This window comes from Ictalurus punctatus, chromosome 23, assembly GCF_001660625.3.
Source record: "Ictalurus punctatus breed USDA103 chromosome 23, Coco_2.0, whole genome shotgun sequence".
NCBI classification, from domain to species: Eukaryota; Metazoa; Chordata; class Actinopteri; order Siluriformes; family Ictaluridae; genus Ictalurus; species Ictalurus punctatus.
In genome coordinates this window covers 19,081,917-19,103,368 of record NC_030438.2, presented here as the reverse complement: position 1 = coordinate 19,103,368, position 21,452 = coordinate 19,081,917, and the positions used below count along the sequence as shown (strand labels likewise).

Below are 21,452 nucleotides of genomic sequence, written 5' to 3'. Positions count from 1 at the left end.
AAGGCTGAAAAAAGCTACTGGTATAAATATGGAAAGGATACACACACACACACACACACACACACACACACACCCCCTCTCCCTGTGGGCAACAACTCCTCACATGCAAGCATTCTTTTACCTTTCCCCACAATGATTCTTTTTAAACAAAACAAAACAAAAAAAATGTTGATCCTTCCGAATTGTGGAAAGTAAAAGTCGAGTAGGGATCGGAATGCGTGAGCGTGCGATGGATTTCGTGCGGAGGAAGGTCCTCATGACTGCTAACGCGTCTAAGGGTGCAAATTCTTTTAGCGTCTGTTTAGATCTTCGCGAGGCTCGGCCCACGTTCTAAATATTTCGACGGCAGCGTTAAAGCACTTCTGATGCAGGTGCGCCGTGAAAATGATCCCGCTTGGAAGCATAAGCGTGACGCACCTCGCCACGCCTTCCAAATTACCTCTTTAAAGGCTTCTGGTACTGTTTATGGGTTTTACGGCCCTGGAATGTTCCTCTCGTACGGCTGCCAGGGACGACAGACGAGAGAACAGCCGAGTGAGTGAGTGAGTGAGTGAGTAATCCCAGATAAACCCTGCGACGCTTAAACAGCATAAAGTGTAAAGTCACACCGGGGGGAGTTAAGCAGCTGTTTAATCAGTCAGCAGTTCACGTCAGCTCAACGCTCGTCTCGAGTCAAAACACATTCATTCTTCCCGTCGACGGATCCTTTCTACGTTGCTACTCGCTCGTTTATGGCCCGTTTCTTGTTATCAGTGGCTCATTAGGGCCTCCAGAACACCAGGGGGCGCCATGATTTTGAAAAACGTAATGAGGCGTTACATTTTCGGGTCGTCCGTCCGTCTGTCGGTCCGTCCGAGACTCCCGTAAGCGCGATATCTTAAGAATGATCGGTTGAACTTTTTTGTAGGATTTATACGGAGATTCCCATCGTAACCAAGAGCTGAACGGATTGGATTGTGGAATCGATCCAAACAGGGTCAAGGTCACAGCAAGGTCAAACGTTTGAGGCGAACGCATCCCCGTCGACACCGCCGTACGTGTTAAAATGCATAGATGTACGAAAATGCACGCTTTACAGATATTTGGCGGAGAGGTTTACGAATCAGGTAGTCGCAGGGCGCCCCCTTGTGGTGTGAAAAGTCTAGAAAGCGAAATCTAGTTGAGTAACGTCGGAAGATTCGGATGTTGCGGCACCCGTGAGGCGTCCGTATCTACCCGTGACGGAAAGACGCGGAAGAACCGAATCGTGCCGTGTGAATTCATGCGAATGATTTGGATCGGATTGATTTTTGTCCGCTTTCTAGATTCCGCTTGTTGATGTAATCGAAATGGAAAGAGTTAGTGTCTGATTAAATGTTCACATTTCGAGGTCCACGCTGGTGGACTCTCCTCTTCAGTTCACCCCGCGGGTTTTCTATGGGGTTCGGGTCAGGGGACTGGGATGGACAACCATTTCTGTGTTGATGATGTTTTGGATCATCGTCCTGCTGGAAGATCCAACCACGGCCCATTTGAATCTTTCTGTCAGAGGCAGTCAGGATTTCATTTAATATCTGTTGATATTTGATCGAGTCCATGACGCCATGTATCCTAACAAAATGTCCAGGTCCTCTGGCAGAAAAACAGCCCAAAACATTAAAGATCCTCCTCCATATTTAACCGTGGGCATGAGGTACTTTTCCACACGGCTACCTCTCTGTGTGCTCCAGAGCTCCCTCTGCTGGAGAGTAAGCGTGTACAAGTTCTATCTTCTAGAAAGGAATCACAGTTGTAAAAAGTATGTGGATGGATGGGGAGTTATTTATATTTTTTCATGCCGTGTTAAAGTTAAATCCCGCTTTTTACAGTCGCATAGTAAAATAGTAGCTTTATATTATCGGAGTAAAGGGTTAAAGGCACCGAGTATCGTGTCTCATGAGAATGAGAACAGTTTGTGATGGGTTTTTTTTTTTGTCGTGTGGTTGAAATGGAAACAAAATGGACGAGCCATAAAGGAAGGGGTATTTTTGTGGCAGCGGTGTAAATAATTTTAGATATCCTCTTTCAGGTCACACCTCTGTCTCTTTTGTAAAGGACATAAAGCGCAACAAAGCTCCCTGCGGTGTGTAACGCGGCCTGCGCCGGCTCTTTACGGTCTCACGTCGCTGAAGATCGATCCCCGAAACAGAGGCGTATTGTGCTTCTTTAGTCGAGAGTAATAAAGTTAACAGTGTGAGCTTTATACGCGTTCCGCTCGCTCTGTTTTTCGAGGAGGAGGAGGAGGAGGAGGAGGAGGAGGTAAGGAAGGCATTCTCTTTCCATGGAAGCTGGAAAGCTGTGAGCAGTGGGAACGGTTATTACTCCAGAGGCAGAGACGGAGGCAAAGCGGCGGTCATGTGACCGAGCTCGCCCAGGACCGAAAGCTCGGTGGCACGCTGGTGTAGGAAAATAATCGACAACTGGGAAGTGGATGAACTGTCGCGCCGTCACAAGTGGATTATTTTCCTTTTATACCACAGAATGTCCAGGTTTTCATTTCTTTACAGAACGGTACATGGTACTAACACTGGAGACTCCTTCCATAAACGTTAACGGAACGTCTCCTCGGACAGGAGCCTCGCCGAATACATTAATATTAATCAGCTCCCTCCGACCAATCGGATTCGAGAATTCCACACGGCGATGTGGGGTAAATGTTGTATATCGTGATGGATCGTGTACTCGATCTCTCACACACACACACACACACACACACACGCAGACGTCCGCTCCTCAGTACAGGTTTTGTCTGAGAGGAAGAATCTCGGCGCCTGTTCGTGTGGCAGGATGTCGCAGTGCCGCTTTGAACAGCGGAGACGGAGTCCGTCGTCCTCGCGCCGTATGAAGCCCGTATTGTTCTAGTCGTCAGTGTGAGAGGGAGACGAGGAAGGACAGGACGAGGAGGAGGAAGAGCTTCTCGAGCAGAATCGGCTCTCTTGTGAAAGCTGGGCTTTGAGACGTCAGACGCGCAGGCTTCCGTTTCTGTCCAATTGAGAAAGAAGAGCTCGTGTCTGGGTTTTTTTTTTTTTTTTTCTTTTCTGCCGAGCTTTGTTGTTTTTGTGTTGTCGGAATCCTCCGAGGCAGGGGGCAGCGGGCTTTTTAACCGCTAACTGGAGCCACATGTTCGCCCGGTTCGGCGGCTTCTGTGGAACTTTTGTCGTAACTCGGCGTCGGCCTGCCAGAAGACAGTCTGCCAGGAGGGAGAGCAGGAGACAGAAACCGAACCTGAAACTTTATGGAAACATGAAGTAATGAGGGGGGGCGGGCGGGGGTGGGGGCGGGGGGGTGTTGCGGTCGGGGGGGGGGGTGACAATCTGGATCATTTTCTCTCCGCACCGAGGCCGGAGGAACGATTAAATCACGCCGCCGTCTGCTTTCCGTTGAACCTTTTTCATGCAGTCGAAAGCTTTAAACTAATCAGTCATTCAGGAAAGTGTACGATGTAAATCGCCTCCGAGTTACTTTGATTCGGCGTCAGTTATTCTTCCTCGACCTCTGATGGTGTCTGTCCTGCTTCGCTCCATATCGCCGTCTCCGGTATCTTCGCTCTGTGTATTTCTACATAAATGAAACAGTCAAACTAATTAATAAGAAAATTGTCTGAATTTTTGTTTACAAAAACTTTTTTTTTTATTTTCATTTCAGTTTGATCCTTTTCTGCTCGTGGCTTTCCTCCACGTTTACTTTTTAATGTACGTGATGTCTTTAGAGAAACTCTGACTTTACTGCATATGGATATTAGAACGAATTTCTGAAAGGATTAATATTAGGTTTGTATTTAGTGTGTGTGTGTGTGTGTGTGTGTGTGTGTGTGTGTGTGTGTGAGAGAGAGAGAGAGAATCTCTGGCTGACTGTGTGTCTGTGCTGCTTCTACAGGACAGGATAATGAACCAGAGCGGTCTTCATGCTCGAGGCAGAGACATGTTCGGTCTGTGCTGTTTACCAGGTGAGACCCGATCCACCCCCTCACTGCCACGCCCCTTTCACATGGCCCTGTTTAACTTTAATGGGAATTAAACAGGATGGGGTTAAGTGGGGGGGTTTGTGTGTGTGTGGTTGTTTTTAAGGAGAAATTATTGGCACCCTTGGTGATGGTAGGTGAAACAAAAACATGTAACTGTGGAAATATAATGCACAAGAAAACACAATCCTCCAAAAACCCTCTCATAAGATAGGAAGAGATTTTCCTTTTGTTACCGTAAATATTTAAGGAATGACTTTAATTCAACACTAGAATTCACACACATTTTGAGCGAGTGTGTGTGTGAGTGTGTGTGAGTGTGTGTGAGTGTGTGTGAGTGTGTGTGAGTGTGTGTGAGTGTGTGTGTGTGAGTGTGTGTGAGTGTGTGTGAGTGTGTGTGAGTGTGTGAGTGTGAGTGTGTGTGAGTGTGAGTGTGTGTGAGTGTGAGTGTGAGTGTGTGTGAGTGTGAGTGTGTGTGTGTGTGAGAGTGTGTGTGTGTGAGAGTGTGTGTGTGTGAGAGTGTGTGAGAGTGTGAGTGTGTGTGAGTGTGAGAGTGTGTGTGAGAGTGTGTGTGAGAGTGTGTGTGTGAGAGTGCACTTGCTAGAACAGGAGCTGTAAAAAGGAACACAGTCCACAGTCTCGACCCTGCCGAGCTAATCTTTAACCTTCAGCACATGTTCAGAGAGTTCTACACTGCCAATAATTCACTATCCACACACACACACGCACACACACACACACGCACGCGCGCGCACACACACACACGCACACACATGCACGCGCACACACACACATAAACATTCCTTCAGTTCAATAAATCTTTAATTGCAGGGATTTATGAGCATGGATGGTATGAAGTTTGAGGACATAATGGTCCGTCCATATTTGATGAATGCAAGTGAAAGAGGCGTGGTTTCCGTAAATGTCAGTCTCAGGGATGGAGGCGTGGCTTCTTGCATTTATGGTATTCGGCAGATGCCCTGATCCAGAGTGACTTACATTTATCTCATGAGACTTAAGTTTAGGTCATGTCAGTCACGTCTGCCTGTCAGTCCTAGTGAAGGAGGTGCGAGCTCTGTAAGTGTCACTCAGTGATGGAGGTGTGGCCTTTTAACCTCCAGTCTTGTAGTAGGTGTGGTGTAAAGTAAATGTCAATTTCAGTGAAGTAGGTGTGGCCTTTTACCCGTCATTCCTTGTGAAGGAGGTGTGGCCTTTTACTTGTCACAATAGAGAAGGAGGTGTGGCTTTTTACCGGTCACGCCTAGGGAAGAAGGTGTGGCCTTTAACTGTTCATTCTCAGAGTGGGCGGGGCCTTCTTACCTGCTTTCCTACCTATCTCGAAATGAACACATGCAAACAAATTTTTTAAAAACAAAATCGTTATCATTGGCTGTACCTTTTGGGTTTACCTTACTTCTGTTAGAAGTAGAGGTGTACACACACACACACACACACACACACACACACACACACACACACACAGAGTAGCTAGTGAAAGTGGCTAAGCGATAGCGCTCCTATTGCTCAGACATTACAGCATGTAATAGTCCGCCTGAGTTTGTCCTTATCTCATGTAACACAGAAGGGCAGAAACCCAATCGGCCGTTGGAGGTTAATGGATCACGAAGGGTCTGGAGGATTTACTCAATACTCAATACCCTCAAACAAACACCCGAGAGAAGCCAGCTCACGTAGCAGAGGCCGCGGCCTGTGTACAGTCATCTGATCCGTCTACAAGATGACACGCACTGCCCCTTACTTGGACCGCCATCGAGGCACGTTTGACTTTTCCTCTGGATATCTCCTGCACTTTAACAGCCTTCATCACCAGATCGTCCGATTTATCTGGAAACTTCGCGAAGCAGACGCCGAGGCCCGTTTCTAAAGCACGTCTAAACTAAACGCGTCTGACCGAACACGAGCTGTCGATCCTGAAATGAGTCGCTATCCGTTCACTATTATTTACCATTCTTCTACTCGATCGCTATTCGGCATCGCATCGCTTTATTTAGCGCCGTGAAGATGTTTTATTAGGTTGCTTGAACCGTAGGAAGACTCTGTAGATCCTCCTCTCGATATTTTCACAGAGCACGGTTTGCGGTCTGCTTTGATTGGCATCGTTTATCGTAGAAATACGTCCAGGTCGCGGTCACCGTACGCGTAAGCTTACATCGCATGGTATCAGCTCGTATCGGATATCGGTATATGTTTATTTATTTTCTTTCTACGAGCACGAGTGGAAGCGTCTGTACGGACGCATCCGTAGTTTTAATTAGTTCATTTCGTCCTAGCCAGCGTGTGCGGATTCCTCCCTCGGTGTTCCTCATTTCCTCCGGCCCGCCTCGCATCTGCGTCCCAGGATGCCCGAGGAATGTCTGAGCTTCCTCACAGGCATGAGCTTAAAAGGAAAATTTCATCGAATACATTCTTTTTTTTTTTGACCTCGAAAGCTCTTTGTACCGCCGAATATTTTCTGAACACCTCCGGCCTGGTTTTGGGAATGAAAGAGCGAATCTTATTGACACTCGCCAACCAGATGGTGCGCAAGTTTAGGGTCAGCAGCAGGACCGCTTTGGGGCTTTCGTAAAGCTTCTGGTTAAATAAATAAATAAATAAATAAAAGTCTTTCATTCATCATAGCAACGGGATCCAATTAACGCGAGTAGGAAAACATTTAGGGGGTGTATTTCCCTTTAAGGACGCGAGCTCAGAGTTTACCACATGTGCAGTCGGGGCCAGGCCAGGCACGCATGGCTACGTTTTGCTTCTGAGGTCGAGTCGTGATTACAGACGTCTCTGTCTGGATTATGCCGTTGTTTATTTCGCTCTTGTTTTCTGTTTTATATACGATGTGTACCTTTTTTGATCTTACGACCGTGTCGTTGCTATACGACCGACAGAGGCTTTGAAGATTTTTCCACGTTTTAGTCGTAACCAGATTGAAAACTATTTTACGTGCAGTCTAGATAGATACCGATAACTAGGTTTGGCAGTACCGGCCAATAACCGATTAATCAACCGATTGGTTTTTTTTAAAATAGTTTTTTTTTTTTTTTTTAAATACTGGATGAAAACGTAACGCTCAAAGTAAAATATCGTTGAACTTTATTACAATATACAGTAGACAGAAAATATTATAATAAACAGTACTGACTGTACCGTGAAAATGTACTGCACTTTTTATAATGAAATAAATATTTATATATATATATATATATATATATATATATATATATATATATGTAGACTATTAATAAATATTAAAGTCAATAAAAGACGTACATCCAAACTGAACCAGAAAGTAACACGCCGAATAACAAATAAAAACCCGAGACGTCCAAAATGAATCCAAAAAACACGTCAAATAACGCGACAAAATTTGTAGTTTGAATTTCGCCTCTAGAGGCCGCTCTCGTACTGTATAATGATGGCAGACCCTGACAGCTGCCGTTATAACAAGATAAATCGATGTTCTTCACGTCACCTGTCCGTGGTTCCGATGTTATGGCTAGTTCTAAATGAATTCAGAAATCACATCGAAATTACATCGAGTGTTTGTTTTTGTTTTTTTTGTATGTGTGTTTGTTTTGTTTTTACCTCCCGAAGAAATCGGTGGCAGTTAAGGACTGTTTTTGATATTTGATGTAGCAAAGTATTTATTTAGAAATATATGATTTCAGGGATTAATATTGTAATAAAAAGCAATGCTAGGAAGGTTCCAGGTTAAGATCGACTTCCCGGATTTGAGGGAAATGTGTTGGGAACGTCATTGAGATCATTATATAACAGGAATACGTGAGGGATTTGTTCAGAGGGAATGAACTTTCCTGTGTGTGTGTGTGTGTGTGTGTGTGTGTGTGTGTGTGTGTGTGTGTGTGTGTGTGTTGTCCAGCTGGGAAGAGCAGCTTTCTGTTTTCTCCAGCCGTTTCCCCATGAGGGCGTAGATGAAAGCGTCCGAGATGGCGAGTTGGTACAGGAAGTGCCGGAGCAGCCCCGGGGGGGAGGGGGAGGGGTATAAACACACTGATTGTAGCATTAATGGGATCGACTGTTGAGCTTCAGCTTTACATGTGGAGGTGGGATACCTGTGGGATTTTATTCCCATCCGAGAGGTTTTATTTTTCTAGATTAAGACACTCCAGGAGGCATTCGCACCTTCCAGTCTCACCAAAACACAAAAATACACGCAAACGAATCAAAGATAGATAACATTGATTTAAACAACGTGACGCCTCCAGGGTTTTTAGTTAAATCGGTGCGTTTCTAGTACGGGTCATGTGACCTGTTACCGGTCACGACCGTAGAGAACGCTGTCGAACACGTCACGTCACGCCACGTGATTAACATCATTTTCCTCCTCATCAGACAGTTCCTGTGCCCTGCGGGTGGGGGGGCGGAGTCATCCCGGAAGAGACCCAGCAGATCAGGATAGAGGTGTTGATTTACTGTATGTGCCTGTTTTAGGAGAGTGCGTCCTCCAGAGAGCCGTTCTGGTGAGGAAGAAGCTCTCGCCTAAAGAAGGAGGAGGCTGGCTGTCGGGCACGCTGTTCTGCACCCATTTCCGAGTGGCCTTTGTGCCTCAGGACAGCCCGAGACCAGACGTGAGTCGCTTTTATTTATTAAAAAAAAACCACAACAACAAAAAACACTTCATTCGGCTACGTGCCGATCAGGTCGCGTGACTAGCATGCGTCATGCTAAGCAGCCTGTGCTCGCAATGAAGTAGGTCATGAATAGGCGAAATGAATGAATCATCAGTCTTCCTAAACCCCTCCGCGTTTCTGTTTTCCTCATTTCACATCTCCGATGAAGTATCCGGCTCAGATAACGCTCCGCACATGAATTTCTGTCTGTTTTGCATACCGCCAGCTCTTTATCTGCTTTGTCTCTCTGTTTAGGACAATGCCGATCCTGTGCTCCTCGGAGACCATGACGTCGCGCTGGCCTCCATCGAGAAGGTCGTGGCCGGTAAGCCAGTCAGACTTCAAACAGCTTCGAGTCCGAGTCGGTCAGACCTTTCTTTTCCTTTTTGTTGACGCCCCGGCGTGTTCTCTGTTTCAGTGGGACCGTCCCGAACCAAACTGGTGACCCCTAACTCCTCTCTGAAGTTCACTCCCGAGGAGCTGGTGCTGTACTGCAGAGACCTGCGCGTCCTCTGCTTCCTGTTTGACCGGCTCACTCCCGACGCTCAGGCTGTGGAGGTGCGCGAGCGGGCGAACGCACGGTGTTCTTGCCGTTTAAGCGGTCAAAGTCACCACACGCTATCGCTAGGCAACAAGGGAATACGGCCGCTGAGCTGAGCTAGCTAACGTGTAGCTGTCGAGCTTTTCATACAAATGATGTATAGTTGGAGGGTCTGTAGAAACAAGACGGAACCATCCGGAAGGTCGAGCGTTCCTTCGGATGTGTCGATGATAAATTAGTAAGAAAAGCCTCCGATGGATGAGGTTATAAGGGTGTTGAGAGTTAATTCGGTAATGCTTGATGTGAATTTATTCCTCTAGATCACGTACACCATCGCAAAGACGTACCAGCCGCTGAAACCCGGCGCCATCCTGTCCTTCCAGAACGCGGCTTTGGGAAGCATCGGTGAGTGAAAGTCTGCTCTCAGGATTAACGTTCGTCCCGCATCCCTGCTGTTTACACAACCTCTCCCGAAGCGATCAGAACAGGATGTTCGAGCCGCGCGCCGGTCGGAGCAGCTGCGCTTCCTGAGTGCGCACTGATTGCCCTCGTTATCATCTGAACCCTAACATTTGATATTCACATAAAATCATACGCAGATATGTGAGCCAAGCAGCTGTCCTCTCCTCTGAGCGGCCGTCAACCGGCTGAATAATGCAGAGTAACACGACCTCCTGGCCTTTACTCAACCCTCTCAAGCCGTGTGTGTGTGTGTGTGTGTGTGTGTGTGTTTGAGTTCATCGCACTAGTGCCTCCATATCATCACCGCACCATCTAATAGATTTCACGCTCAGTCTCTCTCTTTCTACATCTCGATTTGCAGAAATGAAACAGTTCCTGAGCAACCGGAGGCGTGACCCGAGCATGAACTGGTACGAGAGCGCAGCGGACTGGGAGCAGGAGCTGGAGAGGACCGGAGCCACCGGATGGAGGGTCAGCGGCGTCAACGACCGCTTCGAAATGTCCACCAGGTAACACACAACCGCATCTTCAGCGAGCCAAGAAGAATGCCAGTATACATGAGATATACGATATGATATGATATGATTAATAAGTCACTGATTTGTTTCAAGAGGTGGCGTGTATGTTTTAGCGCCCTCTGCTGCCTGTGAGGTGAATTACAGTATAACGGGTGACCAGCTTTCCTTCAAAACAAACACGCACCTTCGACAGAACTTTCAGCTTTGGTGGGCGGAGCTAACTTCAGGGTCAGAAGCTTGAAATAAAGAAACAGTGCTGCGTTTAATAATAGAGATTTTGCTTGGGTGTAATAATATAGTTATATGATTTATCAAAGCTGGACTAACAGTTTTAAATGGTAAACATTGTCCAAATGGACACTTTAGACATCAGTGTGTCGATCAATAATTATTTATTAATTACATTTACATTAATTAGATAGTATAGCTGTGCTTCTTTAACATCTGATTTAAAATGTATTTTGAACAATAGTGCATATATAATATGAAAGTCACATCACATAACATTTATATATTAAACCGCTCGCTGATTAATCACTGTTTAATTCAATTGTGTCTGATGCTTTCATGGTTTTAGTTTTTTTCTTTTTATTCTGGTGTGTGTGTGTGTGTGTGTGTGTATATATATTTATACAAAATTCCTTCTCGATTTTGGAGAACAGATTTTCAGATGTTTCAGGTTACCTACGATACAGTGCGTGTGGAATGTTTGGCTCGGTTTTCTTGGGTTTTTTTTTTTTTTTTCCCCCTCCCTCCTGCAGTAGACATTTTCTGTCTGTTCTCCAGCCTGTCCAGGTTTAACGTGGTTCCTCAGAAGGTCCTCGACACCGAGCTGAAGAAAACATTCGCCCATTTTAATGAGGGTCGCATCCCAGTGAGTATAAAACAGACCTTCAGGACGTGCGCGGGATTTTTACGTCAGTGTGGCGTCTGATCTGATCTGATCTGATCTGATTCGCTGTCTGTAGCGCTGGTGTTGGCGGCATCCGTGCAGCAGTGACCTGCTCCGCATGGCCAGCTTTCAGAACAACATCTATCACGAGAAGGACGATATCCGGTTTGTAAACCCACCCCCTCACTCCCACCCCACCCATACACACCGTGACCTCACACTTACAGTTGAAACTTTTTTTAAACGATCTAAAATGTAAACTACTTCGCTGTCTAAATCTACTTTAAAACAACTATCTAGTCGTACGTGAAAACACACGCGTTCCTCCGCAACCACCCGCTAGCTAATCTCACGCTAGCTAAATTTCATGCTACACCACAGCTGTAGAATTCTCGATTCTGATTGGTCAGAAGGTGTTAATTGTTTTTATCTGTCTGTAGTGCTGCTATAAATGACAGGTTTATATTAATGTATTCATTTTAATACGCTTTTGTTTTGTTACTTTATCGGATGCTTGGAAACTGTGTGTGTGTGTGTGTGTGTGTGTGTGTGTCTGTGTAGTGAGACGTTTATTTATTTATGGAAGTCTCCAGTGTCAACACTTTGCAACAGTCAAGCTGTAACTTCAGGTTTTTTCGACATCTGCAGGACAGCGGAGGCTTTTTGGTCTCTCGGTAACGGAAAACAGGAAGTCCGCGTCATCACAACACCTCGTCACTGATTATTTGACTATAACAGCGCGGCGTTTTTATTCCATACTTATCTGATATCACGCGAACGGCGAGTGCAGTCGACCTGTCCTTTATCATACACTCGTACCTCATACAGACCCGTACAGAACACCTACAGTTTGAGTTTATCCCCTGGTTCGCCACACTGAGGCGTCGACTCGGCTCTTTTCTCTCAGTGTGTTAATAGAACGCCGTTGAGCGTTCATATTGGCTGATAGAACCGTATAATGCCAGGTTTTATACCAGACGTCGGAGCCAACGCTTAAAAAAGTGAACGTTCTCCCGGTGATAATACCGATGTCGTTAGATATCTGTTTGGAAAGCGCGACAGTCACACACTGGTGCGTTAATAGTGTAGCGAACCCGCTGTATTTTGTGTCATAAGTTTTCTAACCGTGCTGTCCTGAGCAGGAACCTGGAGCTGATCCTGTTCGGTGGCCAGACGCAGTGTGTGGTGGTGGACCTCGGGGACGAAATGCCTTCGCCGGCGGACGTGCAGCTCGCGCACGCACGACTGCGCTCCCTGTGCCTCGGAGGTGCGCAAAAGACACACTAAAACAGATCGGGGGTGCAAATTTAAATAACTTCCAGTGTTGGAGCAGGGTACACATGTTAGAAGACATCACACGGTATGCGTGATAAAGATATATGTAAAGAAAGAATGATCCGAATGTATACAGATACACGGCTCTTAGGGCTTTCAGATTCAGATCGGAACGATACATCGTCCCTGTGAACGAGTCGTCACCGTAGAAACGGTCAAGTATTGTTGCGATACAAACCTGCGATTTGCGGCTGCGCCGCTGTCCGTCAGACGGAGCTGCCGTTATAGGAAGCGTCTCGCTAACGCGACGCCACTTTGTTGACTTTATATCTCTTCCTACAGATATTTCATCCTCCGTGTCCGTGCCGGACGATAAGTGGCTTTCCACTCTGGAGGGGACTCGCTGGCTGGATTTCACCAGGTACGAGAGCGTTTTAACGTACCGCCGTGGCTCGTCACTAACCTCCGACTCCCCTAAACGTCTGCGCTGTGAAAACCGAACCGTCCGAGTTTACAGCGATGCTTTCCAGAATGAAATGGCTTCCCTGTGATTAATCCCGGCCTCTCGTTTACTGGCTCTAGTCGCTAACCGGATTAAGGAATGAAAAGCCTGGTGGCCCCTGATGGAACCGTTTTCCACAAACCGCTCGTGTAAAACTAATTACCTTCAATCTGCTCACCGATGACAGGATATTAAACGTTCGCTCGGTAAGCCAAACGGTCTGACCGGCTTCTCTTTTAATATATTTGACAGGAACGTCTAATAAAATACGCCTAATAGAAAAGCCTATAAACATTTCTACACCCAGGATCTATGAATATGCATGAATATGCAAATTAAGCACCACCCCCATGTCTTCATGCCTTTCCTAGTTGTCTTTGTTGCTATGTTATAGGTGTTTTTTTTTTCTTTTTTTTTTTTTTTAATTTCTCACGATGCGTTAGTTTTTATACGAGTTTATTTGACCAGTTTACGATGCATGTTGTTTGTAGTAGTGTAACGTAGCTAACGTTAGCGTACACGGGTTAGCCGGCTAGTAAACTAGCTCACGTTAGTCACAGGTTGAAATGGGCAGGTTTTAATGGAATCAGTTTAGAGATTTACGTAGCCGTTTTCTCGCATATCGCTAGCAGCCAGACCGGTCATTAAACAGTACGATGTCACCATGACGACCACAGTTACGTTCGTTAGCTATGTCGTTCGACGGCTAGTTTAGCGCCAAAGTTCTGGGGCTTAGAACGTACGGGGAAACACGTCATCCTGTAATCTCGGGGATGAACGTTCCGAGTGACGTCACAAACCAAGCTCCTATGTAGCTCCTCCCACAATTCCCTTATAAGTACAGGAAGTCTTTGCTTTAAAATGCAGAACCTTTTAAGGGTTCTTGGGTTGTGCTTTAACAGTTTTGTGCTTTTCCGAACTACAACCCTTACTAAGTGTACTAGTTAAACGTATTTGTGTGTGTGTGTGTGTGTGTGTGTGTGTGTGTGTGTGTGTGTGTGTGTGTGTAAGGTGCTGTCTACGAAAAGCCGCAGAAGTGTCCTGCTTGCTCCAGAGAGGCCAATTAACTGTCGTTCTACAAGGTACGTCTTCATCGTTAGTGTTTTTTATTTAAACATTAGCAGAGATGTCTTAAGTTTATACGCCGCCTCATGACGTCCGCTCTGAGTGACTCAACTCGGCTAAAAATACCCTGAAGATTTGAGATGAATGGACGTGATTTTAATTTTTTTTTAGCGAACCTGTAGGTTGATGATGAGCTGTACGTGCGAAAGCCTGAGTCATGTTCCACGTCTTAGGTGTGACATCTTTATGCGGAACGGTGCTAATTTAAAAAAGGCAGAAACCATGTAGGGTATATTTGTTAAATGAGTTCATTCATTTCGGTGTAGTGCAACACCGGTGTAGTGCCCAGTGCAACCACAAGAGGGCGCATTCTTCGACGGGATTTTCATGAATACCACGTTTCTTTTATAAACGCCTGTGCGAACTATTCAGCGTCCGTGTCCAGCTTGATAAATGAGGCCCAGTGTGTGTGATGCTTCATGAATGATTGATTAAAAATATAACCTTGCCTGTAAACGTTAAGGGATGTGTTGTGGCGGACGTTGGAGTGTATAGAAGCGGGTGAGGGCGTGGTTCTCATCCCGCTCGATCGCAGTGATGTTTGTAATTCTCTAACATTTCTTTCCTCTGGGTCTTTAACGTCGTGTTAACCGGTGTCGTGTCCCTGCAGAGCCGGAGGACCGGGACATGAACTGCGTGGTGTCCAGTCTGGTGCAGGTGATGTGTGACCCGCACTTCCGCACCGTCGCAGGCTTTCAGAGCCTCGTGCAGAAGGAGTGGGTGATGGCGGGGCACCGGTTCTTAAGCCGCATCAACTACCACCGAGACAGCGACAAGGAGGAGGTGAGGAAGCCGTTAACTCCAGAAATATCAGCCCATGTGGTTTGAATTGAGGTCTGAAAATTAAAGGAGCGTGACATGCGATGTGTGTTTGGTGTGGTGTGTTCGATGTGTTCAGGCTCCGGTCTTCCTGCTCTTCCTGGACTGTGTGTGGCAGCTGTGGGCTCAGTTTCCAGCCCGTTTCCAGCTGACTGAAGCCTACCTGCTGGCCCTCCATGACAGCGTGCAGCTGCCTCTGTTCAGCACCTTCCTGGCCAACTGTCAGAGAGAGCGATGTCGCCGATCACAGGTATACATACACACACACACACACACACACACACACACACTGAACCAGGTCACCTACACCCGGGATTTATTTATCAAATATTTTTATACATCACTGCACTGTTGAATTCTGGATTCTGATTGGTCAGAGGGTGTTGATTCATTTTCTCCAACACCAGCTCGGACAGTAGTGAAGCTGCACCGTACGATGTGCCTGTTTCGTTTCTATAGTAACGGCTCATTCACAGGGACTTGCAGGGGGGTTGAAAGGGAAAGGCTCGTCACTGTAGTCGCAGTTCACCACGCACTCGGCAGAAGGAGCTAAAAATGACAAACAGCCCCTTTTAATGAACAAATGTACAGTGTACACTTATACCCGTCTCTGTATATTTGATGCTCGATTTGAGTGTTTGTTTGTTTGTTTGTTTGTTTTTTAGCTGATTTTGCTGGAAACACATTTTTTCGCAGCACTTGTCCCCGAGCTACACTCCAGTAAACGGGCTGAGAGAGTTACCCAGAGGCTCGGTCGAGGAGCCGGTGGACCCTCCGTACCCCCCCGTGTGGGACTGGGCCCTTCAATACAGCAGCCGGAGACGGGCCCTGTTCACCCAGCCCGTGTGCCGACCCGCTTCCCCTGCACCTGTGCTCAACGGCAACATCAACACCAACCTGGAGCCCGAGTGGGTGAGTATATGGGAGGGCATGTGGGTGAGGATGAGGTAGGCTATATTGGGGGGCGTGTGGGTGAGGATACAGGTGGACATGTGGAGGGGTGCGTAGAGGGGCGTGTGGGTGAGGATACAGGTGTACATGTGGAGGGGTGCGTAGAGGGGCGTGTGGGTGAGGATACAGGTGGACATGTGGAGGGGCGTGTGGGTGAGGATACAGGTGGACATGTAGAGGGGCGTGTGGGTGAGGATACAGGTGTACATGTAGAGGGGCGTGTGGGTGAGGATACAGGTGTACATGTGGAGGGGTGCGTAGAGGGGCATGTGGGTGAGGATACAGGTGGACATGTGGAGGGGTGCGTAGAGGGGCGTGTGGGTGAGGATACAGGTGGACATGTAGAGGGGCGTGTGGGTGAGGATACAGGTGTACATGTGGAGGGGTGCGTAGAGGGGCGTGTGGGTGAGGATACAGGTGGACATGTAGAGGGGCGTGTGGGTGAGGATACAGGTGGACATGTGGAGGGGTGCGTAGAGGGGCGTGTGGGTGATGATACAGGTGGACATGTAGAGGGGCATGTGGGTGAGGATACAGGTGAACATGTGGAGGGGTGCGTAGAGGGGCGTGTGGGTGAGGATACATGTGGAGGGGCGTGTGGGTGAGGATACAGGTGGACATGTAGAGGGGCGTGTGGGTGAGGATACAGGTGGACATGTAGAGGGGCATGTGGGTGAGGATACAGGTGAACATGTGGAGGGGTGCGTAGAGGGGCGTGTGGGTGAGGATACAGGTGAGCCAGTGGAATGGCATATGGGGGCGGGGTATGTGGAGGCGATCTGGGTCATTATTGCTTTTGTTGAGTCATTGGACGCTAATTAAATTTTTAAACTGTCCTAGTTGGGCAAAGGTGCTCTTTTCAAACCAGGCCAGCTTTAAAAAAAAAAAAAAAAAAAAAAAACTGTGCCAAATTCAATTCCCTCTCCTAATTAAATTCTCAGCCTGATTAGAGCACCTCATTTCCTAGTTTATAGAGTGTAAAGTAGCCTCTCGATGCCTCTCTCTCTCTCGCTCACTCGCTCTCTCTCCCTGCTCAGAGTGACAGCGCTGTAGGCTCAGTGTTCCTGCTCTCGCGTGGTGTCTTTTCCTGTCCTTCCAACCTGCTGCCGTGGAGAAGTGGAGCAGGTTCGGGTTCCTACAAAAAGAGCCACAACAGGGCTCCATCCTGCGAGGGCCTGCCTGCTCTCGAGCGCCTGATCAGAGCCGAACCGTTACCCTCCAGCCTCCACGAACCCCACGGGCCCCTGCTGCCCCTGCTCCTCGGGCCCTGCGTGCACGTCTGGAGGAACTGCTACCTGAGAGGGGCGCTGCATGCGCAGGTACTCTCTTTACGCTCATTTTAAATACAGCAATCAAGTGAAGTGCGGCTTTGTTATGACGTCTAACATGTAATGAACTAATTCAAGTTGTTATCCGCTTAAGGAGAAATCATTTCGCCAGTTTAAAAGGGTTCGGCTTGCATAAAAGCGAATCCCTTCCGTGAAAGAGCAAACTATTCCGAATAAAATGTACCACAAACGCTAAAACATAGGAATGAAAATTTCGAATAATTAAATCTGATGGACACACGTTTTTATTAGGTTTATGTTTGGTTTGTGACGGTCCTGCGAAACACCTTGCACGTTTTCAGGCTTTCACGTACCCGATGGCGTCGAACACGAGGCACCCGGTGGAACAACTGGCTTGCGAGGTGGAGAACCTGCGAGAACGTTTGGCCCAAGCCTCCACGGGCCGTCCTCAAAACCGCAAGAGACAGGAACACCGCCGCCTCGGCTCCAACCTCAACCAGAACGCCAACAACGGCACGTTCCTCTTTTCCTCTTCCTCCTCTTCCTCCTCCTCTTCTTCATCCTCCTCCTCCTCTTCCTCATCCTCGTCCAGGAGCTCTCACCAGGCGAGCCCGAGCCGCGTCTCGGGACGCTCCGGCTACAGCGACGGACCCAAACACACGTTCCTGTTCGGTCGCTCCTCCTCGAGTTCTAGTGCCAAACTGCCCAAGAGTAGCGGCTCACTGGGGCACAAGCCTCGCTGAGCTTTAGGCAGGACAATTAAACTATGCATGTGGGATGGAATCTTGTCACAGGACCAAGCGTTTAGAAATATTTTCTCTGTGTCACTGAATATGAAATGTTCTACTTTCCTTTCCATAATCGGCACACATCACAGCCTCGGCACTCGGTACTCCGATTAGGGAATAAAAGCACAGCATTCCTTTATCCTGAGTATTTCATACAAAGCTACTTAAGTGTGTGTGTGTGTGTGTGTGTGTAGTACTTAATAGTATATACTACTAGTAGAGTATAGTAGTATGCAGTATACAGTGCCTTGCATAAGTATTCAACATCTTTGGACTTTTGTGCGTTAGGACGTGGAACTGAAATGAACTCCTCGTGAAGCACGGTGGCCGTAGCATCATGTTCAGCGTAACCCTTGACCTCTTGGTTTTGCCTCTGACCAATCCCCTCTCGCTCGTGCTCGACAGCCTCCTCTAGGCTAGAGTCATGGTTGTGCCATATTCTTTTAAATAAATAAATACTAGGTTTAATCGTGTTGAAGGTTTGGGACATTTTTATAACCGAACCCCGCTTCATACCTTTCCAGAACTTTCTCCCAGATCGTTCTTCACGCCTCAGGACGCTTCTAGTTTAGGTATGTTCCCTATCAAACTCTGGGTTCTTCTTCCAGGCACAGGTGTGTTTATATATTCACATCACATGATTTCCCAGGTCGACTATTTATATAACTATCGATGGCAACGGATTCCGGGGTTTCAGAGCGACGCAATCGCAGCTTCTTTATTTCTTACATTTATTAATAATTATCTCTCTTTCTGCCTGTTTTAGTATTACGGGCTATTAAGTATATTTCAGTTCCAGGTCAAGTGAAAAGGTGGATGAAAATATATGCGACGCACTGTAATAGTGTTATTGTAGGTGACGTGTAGACGTATCGCAGCATTTCAAGCACATTTTCCGCTCGTTAATGCACAACGGGACGTAGAATGGTCCGAAGAGATGCATACGGCAGGATTCTTCAGAACAGGAGCATGTAAAGTGTGTTGATTGTGTTATTGTGTAACCGCCCCCACCGCTAAAAAAAAAAAATAATAATTGTGCAGTTGAGGCCAAATATCTTCCAACAAAATGGGGATTTTGAGGATTTACCTTCTTTTCATCTCCACTAGATGGCGACAGTGTGTATTAAACTGAGTGGCGCATTAGGACTTAACCTGAATCCCATTAACATATGAGAGGAGGAGGAGGAGGTGTGTGTATACGATACGCAAGGTACAATACAAGTGTGTGTGCGTGTGTGTATAAATAGTGTTATCATATTTTATACATTAGGTCCAGTATTAATGAAGAAGGAAAGCACAAGTTTTACATCATGCAAATTATTTATAACATTCCCACGTCTGAGTTATTGCTGATTATTTGACCTTTTATGGTTTAATGAGAACGAGTCCTATGATCATGCCACGGATATGAGACGGTGTGTACGGACCGTACGATCAGAGATCAGAACTTTCCTGCTAATATTTAAATACTTGTTTATATTGTCTTTTTTTTTTTTTTTTTTTTTTTTTTTTGTATTTGTTTGTACGCACAAAACTCCGGTACTTCTTTCAGTGTCTGTATGCGAGTTTTCACCAGACATATATCTCGAGGATTCCACAAGTCTGAGACCAAATTTGGAAGGGAAAAAAAAAAAAGAGAGAGAGAGAGAGACAGAGGAACGTCTTACATGTTCGTTCTGCTCGATCGTGCACTGTTTGTACGTCACTAGTTTAAATCTGAGCTGATTTATGATCTTAATCATGTTAAATCCTTTATACAAACGGTCAGATTTTCTCCTCCGTCGAGGATGGATTCGATCTGACACGGCTCCACGGCTCACGCCGTCTCAAGAAGTTAAAGGATTAAAGCGAGGGGGATGAACCAGATACGTCGAAGGTTCGAATTCTAATGGCATTTGAAATGTAATAAGAATGCATAATTGAAGTATTTTCACTAGCGCACTCAGACTTTTGGACCACATTGTACATTAAAGAAAAATCCATTTGTATTATTGATGATGATGATGATGATGATATGGTTGTTTAAAATGCTGCCACTGTGTATACGCAGAAAGATTTCTCCCATCTGTTTATAAGCCGTGTTCGATCTTAATTGTCCGAGCTGTAGGTGTTGTGCTGGAACTCCAGAAGAAAAGGTACCGCGCGCTGTAAACCTTCACTAGCAATGTGTTGGAGTATATATAAAATATCAAATGTAAAATTATAAAGTGCGCTTGATATGATCTCCTGCCTACGTTTGTTTACTGCCACACCTTTTTATTATTTTTCCCCGAAGCACGGTCTTATCAGATGCCTGAGCGTCCGCGCCCACAGACGCAGTTTCCTCTTTGAGGAAACGACCGAGTGCTTGTTCCTCTTAATTGATCTTCCGCGGTCATTTTTCAAAAGGCTGAAAGCCAGCGAGCGAGTTTACTGCAGTCGTATTGTGTGGTTTTCCCACACGGCGAGCGGGTTTGTTTATCCCTGGCGCTACAGGAAGGAGAAACCCATTTCCTCTTTTCTCCCCCCCCCCCCACCTCTCGCTCCGATTTGTATCGGCACGTCTCGCTGTAGACGAATAAACTCCGGAGCTGGTGACTGAAGAAACGCGTTTCTCCGTCGGTTGGTTTGTGGAAATGAAAACCGACGAGGAGATTCGTGAGGATTTTTATATTTGTATGAAAATATAAATGTTTCACACCATCACTTTACAAAGACTCACGAGGTGAATCGTCAATGTTTTCAGTGCAAATGAATACTCGATGCCGTCGTCCGCGGCACGGGAGACGAAAATGACGTCGAACGGTGCACACCGAGAGCAAACTGGAGTCCTGGAGTTCATGGAAATCAGGCAGCAAACACCAGAAAAACACCACGAGTAAAACGCCGCGTCGTGCTGTTAAAGGGAAAGAATTAACGACGGGGTCATGTGATGAAGCGGCGTCACCGTTCCCGCGCCTAACGCCATTCTTTTCCTTTAACAGCATTCCCCCAAACGTTTTACTCTTCTTACACCACAGCAGTTTACCAACGCTTCACAATTACATTCATTAACAAACGATGTTCTTTACATGTACTTTTTTATCCATTTAGAGTTGCATTTAATGTTGTGGAATGTCCATGAAACGCGTTACTTGCGTATCGCAGCTATAACCGGTCGTTCTCTCACCAACCTCTCCTTTCATCCTCTCTCTTCAAGTTAAGACAAAATAACCAAACAAAACAAAACATAAACTCCTCTGTCCTGATGATGATGATGTCAGAAATGTTACCGTCTTACCACTGATACTGGAGACTCCTTCCATAAAAGTTTAATATACTTCTCTGTTTGTTCAGAAAATATTTCTATATCGAATGAATGAAGTCCCTGGGAATGAGCGGTTACTATAGAAACGCTTCGGAAGGTATCGGGACGTGCGTGTTAAGAGTGCATAAACCTATAAGCTGCTGTTATAGGAAATGAATCGACGCCTTCTGGCCTATCAGAATCCAGAAGTCAACAGCGCTGACCTTCTGGCCAATCAGAATCCAGAAGTCAACAGCGCTGACCTTCTGGCCAATCAGAATCCAGAAGTCAACAGCGCTGACCTACTGGCCAATCAGAATCCAGGAGTCAACAGCGCTGACCTTCTGGCCAATCAGAATCCAGAAGTCAACAGCGCTGACCTTCTGGCCAATCAGAATCCAGA

General features: G+C 46.5%; 1 protein-coding gene across 3 annotated transcripts in view; it reads left to right on the top strand.

Moving 5' to 3' along the window:
* mtmr11 (myotubularin related protein 11) overlaps positions 1 to 20,006 on the top strand; it is a 25,260-nt gene extending 5,254 nt beyond the window's left edge. The window contains exons 1-17 of one of the 3 annotated variants that reach the window (XM_047150320.2): positions 3,077 to 3,266; positions 3,895 to 3,964; positions 8,444 to 8,580; positions 8,878 to 8,947; positions 9,041 to 9,180; positions 9,484 to 9,568; positions 9,987 to 10,134; positions 10,930 to 11,017; positions 11,112 to 11,200; positions 12,178 to 12,302; positions 12,653 to 12,731; positions 13,824 to 13,894; positions 14,548 to 14,720; positions 14,836 to 15,006; positions 15,453 to 15,668; positions 16,745 to 17,026; positions 17,338 to 20,006. In XM_047150320.2, coding sequence (XP_047006276.1) covers positions 3,904 to 3,964; positions 8,444 to 8,580; positions 8,878 to 8,947; positions 9,041 to 9,180; positions 9,484 to 9,568; positions 9,987 to 10,134; positions 10,930 to 11,017; positions 11,112 to 11,200; positions 12,178 to 12,302; positions 12,653 to 12,731; positions 13,824 to 13,894; positions 14,548 to 14,720; positions 14,836 to 15,006; positions 15,453 to 15,668; positions 16,745 to 17,026; positions 17,338 to 17,739 — 2,337 coding nt within the window. In that variant the 5' untranslated portion in view covers positions 3,077 to 3,266; positions 3,895 to 3,903 and the 3' untranslated portion in view covers positions 17,740 to 20,006. Of the gene's footprint in view, positions 1 to 3,076; positions 3,267 to 3,343; positions 3,556 to 3,894; positions 3,965 to 8,443; positions 8,581 to 8,877; positions 8,948 to 9,040; positions 9,181 to 9,483; positions 9,569 to 9,986; positions 10,135 to 10,929; positions 11,018 to 11,111; positions 11,201 to 12,177; positions 12,303 to 12,652; positions 12,732 to 13,823; positions 13,895 to 14,547; positions 14,721 to 14,835; positions 15,007 to 15,452; positions 15,669 to 16,744; positions 17,027 to 17,337 lie in introns of those variants that run through there. The other 2 variants (XM_017452754.3, XM_017452753.3) reach the window with 2 other exon arrangements.
* Positions 20,007 to 21,452: the final 1,446 nt, after the last annotated feature.